Genomic DNA, 11,629 nt, shown 5'->3' on the forward strand with positions numbered 1-11,629 from the left:
CTTCTCCCCCATCCCTCTTCTCAGCTGTTTCTCTTTCCCTCTTTCTTTCTCCCGTTCTTTCCCCCAGTCAAGTCTGTCCCGTATTCAGCAAGTGAAAATAAAATAAACAATGAAAGGTGAATCAAATGGACCATTATGGCAAAGCTGGGATGGTCAATTTGGTAAAGTAAATCCGTTGGGCATCTTTCTTTGCCTTTAGACAATAATTCTGATGGCAAAAGAGCCAAACGGGACAGGGAAAAAAAAAAAGAAAAAAAAAAAGAAAGTTATTTTGTCAAATTTTAGCATGTTTCTTTTCAGTTTGATCTGCCATTACAATCAAACAAAGATGTATAAAGAAGGGATTGTTGGGAATACACTTAGACATCATATTTTTAGGAAGAAGTTCTCCTTCTATTCTGAACAGCACATTAACAACTCTGTGCCTAATGGATGTATGCTGCCTCCCCATGCCGTTAGTTTGCTTAAGAAGCAAATGGCTGTTTTCTCACAAAGGAAATTTCCTGTAGAAGATCTGTTGAGGGAGCTGGAGTTGCAAGTCACCAAGGGGCAGCCAAGAAAATTAAAGAATTTAGAGAGTTCCTGTAAAGAGCAGTGAGCCAAAGTCCCTCCTGAGATGCAAACCTGGTGACCAACATCTCACTGGTGTGCTTGTCAGCAAGGGTTTCTCCATCAATTAATAATAATACTTAAATACTTATTTTACCCGGTGACATGCAAATGAATGTGAATGAATGATTAAATACATTTTTTTTATGGATTTGTGGTTGATATTCAGTCTCTCTACATCAGATAAAGCTACCATAAAATTCGAGATTGTTCATTTCTTTGTAAATTCAGCAGAGGCTCAAATTATTATTTCACTCACTATACAAATAAACTTAGCACAAAAAGTAAGGAAATCTTCGTTTGGTCAGTTATTTATTTTTTTAACAATGCTTCTTCCTAATAAAACTTGTCCTGCTGGAGAGCATTTTGATTTCCCTTTTCATGTGTAAATGGTGCTATATTTGATATAAATAAAAATGTATTTGTGGGTTAAGCAGCAGAGTTCAGGACGTGAGTGGTACCGCCTTATTTGGCCATCGTTTCTGGTAAATCAACGGTGACAAGGAGTACCTGCAAGCATAGACCCTGCTCCAAGCCTGCAAGGTTTGACCGTTTTGGATATGGCCCTATCTATATGGCAACTGGTGTTTAACAAAATCGACTTGCAACATTTTTGTAGTGAGCCCCATGCCTAGGGACAGGTTCCACATCATGGGGGATGTCCAAGAAAGTGAAGGAGAAGACCCCACAAGAAGACCATTCACTCAACCTCTCAGTACTTTTGCAGGACAATATGGCACATGGCTCTCTACCCAAACAATCCAGAACAGACTGCACACAGCAATCTCCAGTCTCATAAGGCTAGAGATTGCCGTCAAAGCCTATGAGACTGGCCTTCTCTTTCAGACCCGTTTGCACAGGTGTCTGCAACATGTGCACTAGAACCTGAACGTTTGGAGGGACGTCATGTTCAGTGATGAGTCTATATTCTGTGTACAACAGGTGGATTGTAGGGTCAAAGTGTGGAGAAGATACCATAAAGTAACAGCTTTTGATGATGATAGTATAGGGCAGCATGTCCCTTGCTGGAAAAATAAGGCTTGTCATCACTGGAAGCCTGACCTCAACCCAGCAGAACACTTGTGGGATCAGCTTGTGTGTGCTGTTTGTGCCAGAGTTCTTCCACATGCTACTGAAGCTCCTGTTTGTTAAATGAAAGAACTGATGACTTGCCAAAATGTCTTGGTTTTTACAGATTTCAATAATCCAGTGCAATAAGCGACACCAAACAAGAGTCAAAAACAACATACGCTTTTTGGCACTGTCAGAGTTTTTTTAATGGTGGGATGGTTGAGTATGTGGGTTAATGAAATACTCAATTTTACTGCTCAACTCATAAATACATCTCCCTTAAAAATGGAGCAAATAAATAGGCTTTCCAGTGATATAAGATTTAAAGCCAAGAAATGTTACAACAAAGAAATTATTCACTAAAGTCCTTTTTCTGATTATTATATATATATTTGTGAGTGTCCTGCTTTTGTTACTACTACTAGTTTTCTAGTTATTGGTGCTTTCAATTTTAAGTCAGTGGGTGCCTGTTAAACTGACTTGTTCCATTAACCAAACTCTGGTGAAATATCAGATAGACACAGAGCAGTGTGGGAAAATTCTCATAGACATCATATACTTGAACAGATTAAAAAACAAATTAAATCAGAATCAGAATTAGCATACTTTATTTTTCCCTAAGGAAATTAAATGGGTTACAGTTGCTCCAGTACAGTAACAGAAACAGACTAGACTATTTAACAATACAATATATTACAGGTTTAAGAAATAGCACATTATATACAAATCACTGAATAATAAATATCAAGGATTGACAGAGGTGAAACTGTAACAGGCTGCATGCTGGTTGATGCATGTGCACTGGAAGTGTGAGTGGAAATGACATTTGGGCGTCTGTTAGTATAGCATGCTCAAGTCTGTGCATTAAACACTGAAGTCCATTAGTAATGGCTTATATGAATAGAAGTCCTGCTGTACATGCTTATAGCAATACTTTAAAAAAATAACAGCGTCAGCTTTGATCTGCAGTTGCTAAGGGAGTCCAAGTCTGCTCCTGTTAACCAAGAAAATGCACCCAGAGAGGATGTTGCTTATTCATGTGCCTCAACAATAAGTCTGAATAATAAGAGCGCGCCTCTCCCCTGTCTCCACAGCAGACCTGTCACTCCTGCTTCACTGGGCTCATTTATATGTGACAATGTGTATTTGCATGGCTGTGGTATCTGTTCCTGAGTCAGACCTTTAGTACAAACAAGGAAGGAAATAAATGGGGTTAGAACAAGCTGTGGATGCACACACACTAAGGTAGAAGAGCAAGCTGGAATCAATAGCCTAATACATGAAAAGCCACTGACTCTGTTGCTGATGCAGAAAGGGAGACGTAACAGAGATTATCTTGGCTTGATAATGACAACACGATCTTACTAAAATCAATGGCGCATATGACACTGCTGCAGCTTAACTAGGCGGAAATGTGCTTTGCACTTACCAAAGCTCATTTTGAATCAATACACATTATAAGTCTCTCTCTAACCGGAGGTCTGGCAACAGTTTTTGATTATACAAATCTGCAATAAAGGGTCAAAACAGATGGGAGAAAGAAAAACAGGAGCTGGAAGATGAGTTCCTCACTACTCAATTCAGCCGGTCACGTCAATTAAGATGTGAACTTGTACAATTCCAGCAGTTCACATTCAAAGTCCCCTTTTCCACGGCTTTGAAGTTTTTCTAAGCCACTCAAATAGTTCCATTCGCAGAATGTGGAAGCTAAAGGAAGCTTTGATTTTTGGAGTCGGCTTTGCCTGTCACTTTGTGTTACATGCTGGCTGATCTTAAGGCTAAAATGGAGCGACATTACCATGCTGTCAGCCTTTTCTCACCACTCAGTTTCAGTCACTGATTTACCCATTATTGACTGCTACACAACTCAAGTGATTGGCAAACACTGTAGAGGATGGTATTGCACAGGGAAATTAGACTTTGTGCTGCTTATGCATTATTGTTTGATGTTATGTTTTTTTTTGGACAGCCACTAGTTCTAAATGTAATTTTTAGTTTTAATGACATGCAGGAATTCAAAAGCATAGGGACGTATTTCACAAAGTTAGATTAGCTCTTCTTAGGAGCTAGAAAATACAAATGTGGGTAAGAATCAAAGGAGGCCTACACCAATTTATTTGTTGGGCACTGGAGAGTACTACTGCATAGGTGAAAAATTTCCCCTTTACTTCTTAAAAACCAGCTGGCTATTAGCAGCATCTAGGAATAGGCTTACACAAATCAGTCCAGCTGTGATCATTCAATGTATGCAATGAAAACTGAAGGAATTTCAATTACAGCAAAATTTAGTGTCACAAAGTATTCAACCAAATTGAACTTGAAAATTGAATGATTTTGATGAAATCATGAACTATTAGACATTGGTGTGATGTTATTAAGATCATCCTTGATTAGAAATTAACATTATTGTCAAATGCAGTATTCTGAATACTTTGGATTACTTAATATATTGTCATCCATTTTACAACTACATGAATGTACTATTGCTGTGTAATTTATTACTATTACTGAAAGCTACTCGCCATACAAATACCAACTAGATTTTTAAATCTTAAAAAGAACCCCAGTTATTAAGACATGTTAAGACAAATATGCCAGATGTTTTCCTTTTAAGCACATTTTATATAAAACCGATTTACTAGTAGTTATTTACCTAGCACTGCACTCTGCGTAGTAACATCATACGGTTGCACCGCATCATGTTTACAGTAAGCAGCACATGTCGATGGCTTCTGTTCAACCTTTCCAGTTTGAACCAGAGCAAACCGAGAAAGAGGATGAAAATAGTCATCCAGTACTTAGTTTAGATGAAGATGAAAACAATTGTGGGCTTCAGATCCTGGCTTTAACCAAAGCTTGCATCTCTGGACTGTGTCATCAAGGGGGTTATGGGCACATTGGTGATAATATTTGTAGATAAAGTCTGCTACTGTTATTGTTTACCATCATCCAGGAAATTGTCTAGCATCTCTTTGTCTTTGCATTTCTTAGCGTGGTGGCACGGTCACCTTATGGGGAAAAATTGTCGAGACTGCATTTGGTTTCAGTCTTCGCTTATAACCAGATGCACATGTGACCTCTTTTAGCAACTGTGGTCGACTAAATGCCTTGAACGCATCAGGGCTAAAATGACGAGCCTTGGGTCTTGTGGGAGTTGTACTCTACCGCAAGCATCCTCCCATTGCTTTCTTCTTTTTTTCTCATGAGGAAAGCTGTGCAGACTTACATCTGTTCCTTTGTTGCCTTTCAACAGGAAATTACAACAAAAAGCTGCATAATGTGGCATGGCAGTTCCTCTCCTGCAATAACAGGTTAGCAGAATGAAAGCGCCTATACTGCCGACAACCTATATATGTCATCGTCCCAGAATGCACGGAGTGCGCAAAAACATGACCGCTCTCACGGCTCCAAAATAGTTTCAAACAACAAAGATTTAATGAATAACAAAAACACTGTAGTTATTCTCAAGTATGTTTTTATGTAGTGGAGATAATTTGTAATATATTTAGAGTAACTTGTCATAATAGTCGGGGTTCCTGTTAATATAAAATGAGTAACAGTAGGGTGGACATTAGGTAAGGCTGCACTTTTTTGCAGTGATCTCGTATGGAAAACTATTTCTGTAGCAGTAATATGTTTTCTTTTTGTCTGTTAATAATCATGTGGATGATTATTGATTATTTGCAGCTACTAGGTTGTTAATGCTATCCATCATGTCTAAAAATAGCATGTTAATACGTGGAGATCCCGAAGGCTGCTCTAAAAATGATCAGATTATATTTTAAATATTTGTTCAATTCAAATTAGTTTCAATTATCTTTTTTTTCTTGAAGAAATCTACTACATCATGTATAATTTTTTTTAATCCATCCATCCATTCGCTTCCGCTTCTCAGGGTCGCGGGGGGCGCTGGAGCCTATCCCAGCTGTCATAGGGCGAGAGGCAGGGTACACCCTGGACAGGTCGCCAGTCTGTCGCAGGGCCAACACACAGGGACAGACAACCATTCGCGCTCATATTCACTCGCACATTCACACCTAATGGCAATTTGGATTTTCCAATTAACCTATCCCCACAAGCTGCATGTCTTTGGACAGTGGGAGGAAAGCGGAGTACCCGGAGGGAACCCACACAAACACGGGGAGAACATGCAAACTCCACACAGAAAGACCCTGGCCTGATGTTGGAATTGAACTCAGGACCTTCTTGCTGTGCGGCAACAGTGCTAACCACCGTGCCACCATGTTGCCTTAATTTAAAACTTGTTTCATTCAAGCTGAGCAAAGAAATGGTCCTTCTCCAAAGACTCCAGCATCTGAACATCATTAAGCTGAAGGAGGAAGAGAAGGAGAGGCCGAAAGAGTCACAGTCAATCTGGAGCAGGGGAACCCTCTCCAGATGATCCAGCTGCCCCAGAGCCCCTGGGTGGACAGATTCAGAGTGTGTCTGGACCTGGTCCGGCTCCTCCACTTCCTCTCTCAGTCGCCTCTGGGCTCCGTGGCCCTTTGGACTTCCAGCCTCGGCAGTTTGTCACAGTGTCCGGCTCGCTGAAGCTCACGGACCTGGATGATGCCAGCGCGGAGGAGACCACCTGTCACACAGACGCAGACTGTACTCTCCAGTTTCCACACAGAAACTTTACTCTGCCCTGCTCAGCTTGGGGTGTGTGTGAGGGGCTAAACGAGAAGAGGAACATTTACAACGCCTACAGGTATTTTTTCACCTACCTGCTGCCTCACCAGGCCCCGCCCGGCCTCACACACCTGGTAGACCGCATCATGAATGCCACAGGGGAGCTGAAAGCTGACATCAATCAGACACTGGAGGCCTTTGAACACATCCTCCACCTCTATAAGTCTGACCTACACCTGGAGAACCTGTCTCCATCAATAATCAGAGATCACACTGTGATGCGAGGGATGGGCACTTCTGGGAACGTGGAGTACCGCTGCTGGCCATCCTACAGCCAGCAGAGCTGCGTGCTGTCAGTCCACAGTGCCCGAGAGGCAGCGTGCATCTGTAACTCCCACTCTTAGTGCAACAGCTTCACTCTGACGGGGCAGAAGACTTGGACGGGCCGCCTCCTAGCCTCTTTCAGGAGTGGCTTCAGTCACCTGGTGCCTGATGGGACATCAGAAGTTTATGTAAAGAAGACAAAAGTGGGGGAAAGGCAGACGAGAGGGAGCGAGAGAGCATGTGGGAGTACAAGGGAGAGAGGAGACATGACAAACTGGGGGGAACATAGAATGAAACATGAGGACGGAAACAATACACAAGCACTCATACAACATATATAAACACACACACACACACACACACACACACACACACACACACACACACACACACACACACACACACACACATAAACACAGAGTAAAACGACACATGAGGTAATCTACTAATCAAGAAGGTAAACAGAACATCCTCGTTGATACAGAATAAACTCAAGACTAACAAAGTGAACTTAAACATAAACAATAATACAAAATGACATCAAAATACAAGAAAATTCAAAACACTGGGTCTAATTACCCAGGACCATGACATATCAAGGCTAGGTGTAGCTCAGCGCCCAGATTACATCCTTTGTTGTACTATTACATAAAGATCTGGTGGGAAGCTTTTAGAACATTATTTGAATCATTAGGTAGAAAAAACAGCACGCTTTGCCAGCCTATCGATAAAAATCATGTGCATGATAAGAGATAAAAGGCAGTCTTGATTTCTTCCGTGATATTAACACTTTGCTCTTAATTATGGTGATTTGAGATGACTAGTGGAAATAATTGGGTGGATGAAAATTTCTTAATCAGCTTACCTCTGGACATAATTCACTTCTCTTTTTTTGTCCTCTCCTCTCCAGCAACTTTTGCAGTCAGAATAATCTGAGTGCACTGTTGTGAGAAACATGTTTTACTTTTCCAAGATCAGCTGTATAAATTCACTACAGGCTCCTCTTGTTCAGGATTTATCTGTTTATTTCTTCATTTCTATTAGTGTTATTTCAGTTAATACATTGTCATATATAATGTCTAAGGCAGGACAGGCAGAAATACATACATAAATACTAGGGGTGCAACAATACACAAAATTCACGGTTCGGTTTGGTTCGATACTTTGGTATCACGGTTCAATATTTTTTCGATACAAAAAAATGTTCATGCTTTTTTAATTTGTCATTTATTAAAATTATAAATATATATTTTAACTCAAACGTACAGTTTTTGAATTTAATGTTGCTGAAACAACAAAGGGATAAAATAATAAATCTATCTGATTGAGAAATCACTCATCTTTGGAAAATGGTAAATGGCCTGTATTTACAGTATATAGCGCTTCTAATAGTCCCTAAGGACCCCAAAACGCTTTGCATATCCAGTCATCCACCCATTCACACACTGGTGATGGCAAGCTACATTATAGCCACAGCCACCCTGGGGCGCACTGACAGAGGCGAGGCTGCCGGACACTGACGCCACCGGGCCCTCTGACCACCACCAGTAGGCAAAGGGTAAAGTGTCTTGCCCAAGGACACAACGACCGAGACTGTCCAAGCTGGGGCTCGAACCGGCAACCTTCCGATTACAGGGCGAACTCCTAACTCTTGAGCCACGATCACCGCGGAAAACAGAGTTTATTACAGAGAAATGGCTCTTTCTAAATTAAAAGCTATACTATACGCTTCTTCTGGGCTATATTCTCAGCAGCATATTAAACATATCAGGTCCCCATAAGGAGAATCATGTGCTAACGGCTGTCTAAACGACTCGGGTAAAGTTTGTAGCATGCGTGCTTGTTGCTTTTGCCTGCTTCCACTTGTCTTTGCACTAGGATGATGTCAGTGTACATGTGCAGTCATATTCGTTGTGTTCCCACTAGTGCTGTCAGCGTTAATCTCGTTGAAATGACATTAACGCCACAACACGGCAAATCTCCGTTAACGAGATAATGTCATGGTCCCCGTGCCTGCTCGGCTGGCCCTGTGTGGCTACATGTTATGTTTTGTCTTTTCTCTCTCTCCTCTCTCTCTGCTCGCTACCTGGGCGGAGCTCATTGTGAGCTCCCGGCCTCCACCACCTGTAGGCAATCACCTGTGGCTCCTCACCTTGTTTGCTCCCGCTACTTAAGGCAGTGACTGAGAGCACCTCGCCGCTGGACTATTGAATAACGCTCGTCAGTGCTACTTTAGCCTCAGCCAGTTTTGAGCTCTGTCCGTGAAAGTTCCGTGCTAACCCTTGTTCTCTGTATGCAGATTTCTCGTGTTTGGTTTGGAGACTCTGGACGCTTTTCCCAACCCCGCTCTGCACCCCTGGGAACCCTGGGAACCCTGGCCCCCTTCTCCTTCACCTGTATATAGTGCACCTGGAGTGTGTAAATAAACCTGTTTTTCTGAGATTTCAGTCTGCGCCGAGTCCTCCCTGCTCCTCCATGACAGAATAGTCCAGCCAACCATGGACTCAGCGGACTCCGCTTCCTCGGCCCCGGCCCCGATTACCTTGGAGGAGCTACTACACCGGCACGAGCAGATGTTAGTCCGGCTCAGTGGAGAGGTGGCCGCCTTGGCTCTGGCCGTCGCCCAACGAACACCACTAGAGGCGAGCCCCCCCGAGACGAGCCCCCCGGAGCGCCCAGCCTCTGCCTCATCTCCTCAGGTAACATCAGGCTTTGCTGCAAGCGCTGCTGCACCACCTCTCTCCTCTGTGTCTTTGGATAAGCTGTTGCCCACACCTGAGGCATTCACGGGGGAGCTGGGGAAGTGCGCGGGGTTTTTGATGCAGTGCGCTATGCATTTTCGCCAATTGCCACATGTCTTTTCTAGCGATGAGGTCAAGATCGCCTATTTCGTTCAGCTGTTACGTGACCGTGCTTTGACCTGGGCGCAGGCTCAACTTCAAGCAAACCCTGTAATTACGTATGCTGACTTCCTTTCCAAGTTTAAGGCTGTGTTTGATAAGGGCTCCAGCACAGAAGCTGCCGGTCACCGCTTACTCAACCTTAAACAAGGTAAGCGCAGCATGGCTGATTATTCTGTTGATTTTTGGACCCTGGCAGCGCAAACAAAGTGGGGGCAGGAGGCATTAAGGACCACGTTACTAAATAACATCAACGACGACCTAAAGGACGAATTAATGATGCGTGAACTCCCTCAATCTCTGGAGGCTGTTACGTCGCTGTGTATTCAGGTGGATGATCGGCTGCGTGCGCGCCGGAGCGTGCGGAGGCACGCATCGTCGGAGCCACGGGCAACAAGAGACCCTTCCCCCGAGTCACGAGGAGCCCGTGAGTACAGCGGGGGCGAGGAAGGAGAGCAGCCGATGCAGATAGGTCGCTCCCGCCTTTCACCCGCGGAACGTCAGCGTCGGTTCTCCGCTGGTGAGTGCCTGTATTGCGGCCGTAAGGGTCACTTTATCTCCACCTGCCCGGCTCTGGCAAAAGAGCGCGCCCACCAGTAATGGAGAGGGTACTGGTGGGCGACCTGTATGGTAAACACTCCCATCCACGTTTAACATTGCCCGCAAAGCTCACGATACAGACAGCGATTCACCCTCTTTCTGCATTAATAGACTCTGGTGCTGAGCAGAGCTTCATTGATATCTCACTAGCCACAAAGCTGAACGTTGCTACCACAGCTTTGCCTAATCCTGTCACGGTTTGCGGGGCAAGCCGTGTGGATTTGTAGTAGGACCAAAAGGACGGCAGTTCTGGTGCAGGTGGGTGTTTATTTATGATAGTGGGTCAATACAAACAGCAAGGGTGGCAAAACATGAAACTAGAAACCTAAACTGGGTAAACTAATAAGACAAACCAGAAACGAAGATGCAGGGAGGTCCGGGGAAATACATACGGGGAGACGCAGGGAGACCGAGGGGAAACAATACAGACGAACCAGCAATTACTATGACAGAAGACACAACTTAAATACACTCAGAGAACACAGGGAGATTACATACAGGTGGGAACACAGCTGGGAGTGATCACGTGACGAGAGTAGGGAGACAAACTGAAACACTCACATAAGACGCAGACCTTCACAATAAAACAGGAAACACATACACGCAATGACATAACACACCAACTTAACACAGACTGGGGGACACAGAACATAGGAACATGAACCATGAAACAGAAGAGTAAAAACACCCAAGGTAACCAAAACCACAGAATACTAATAAACTAAACAAACACGGAGTCGCAGACTCCGGATCATGACAAATCCGCTCCGTGTGTCTGCCTTATCAGGCCAACGTTTGCCAGACATCACTCATATTACTGAACCCTTGTCTCTCACACTCTCCGGTAACCATACTGAAAGGATTAGCTTCTTCGTGTTCAAGACACCGTTTGCACCACTTGTGTTAGGTTACCCTTGGTTGGTGCAACATAACCCCCAGATAGACTGGAAGAAAGAGCGTGTTACGGGGTGGAGTGTGGAATGCCACATGAACTGTCTTAAAACTGCCACCCCCCCGGTCACTCAGCTAACCACAGTTGAGCCCACAGAGGAGTGCGATTTGTCCGCTGTTCCCTTTGTCTATCACGACCTGGCAGCAGTATTCAGCAAGGACAAAGCAAAAATGCTCCCCCCCCACAGGCCCTACGACTGTGCCATTGACCTCCTCCCGGGGGCGCCGCTTCCCTCTGGCCACTTGTATAGTCTCACCCAACCTGAGAGAGAGACAATGGAGAAATACATCACCGACTCGCTGGCCGCGGGCATTATGTGGTCCTCTTCTTCTCCTGTGGGTGCGGGGTTTTTTTTCGTCAGCAAGAAAGACAAAACCCTCCGGCCGTGTATAGACTATGGCCTCAACAGAATCATGATCAAAAACAAATACCTGCTGCCCCTTCTCTCCTCTGCCTTTGAACTACTTCAAGGGGCTACAGTGTTCACCAAACTCGATCTGAGAAACGCTTACCACCTAGTGAGGATTCGAAAGGGAGACGA

The 11,629-nt window shown here is 44.0% G+C and overlaps 1 protein-coding gene across 1 annotated transcript; it reads left to right on the forward strand.

Annotated features, from left to right (window-relative positions):
- Window positions 1-1,267: 1,267 nt before the first annotated feature.
- On the forward strand, window positions 1,268-7,572 carry LOC309717969 (extracellular tyrosine-protein kinase PKDCC-like; the record flags this gene model as incomplete). The annotated part of the gene is given in 6 exon segments (XM_082552910.1): window positions 1,268-1,324; window positions 5,957-6,029; window positions 6,032-6,181; window positions 6,184-6,713; window positions 6,717-6,876; window positions 7,547-7,572. Coding segments are annotated over 6 exon segments (996 nt in total).
- Window positions 7,573-11,629: the final 4,057 nt, after the last annotated feature.

The sequence above is a fragment of the Aulonocara stuartgranti genome (assembly GCF_965226115.1).
Source record: "Aulonocara stuartgranti genome assembly, chromosome: 11".
NCBI classification, from domain to species: Eukaryota; Metazoa; Chordata; class Actinopteri; order Cichliformes; family Cichlidae; genus Aulonocara; species Aulonocara stuartgranti.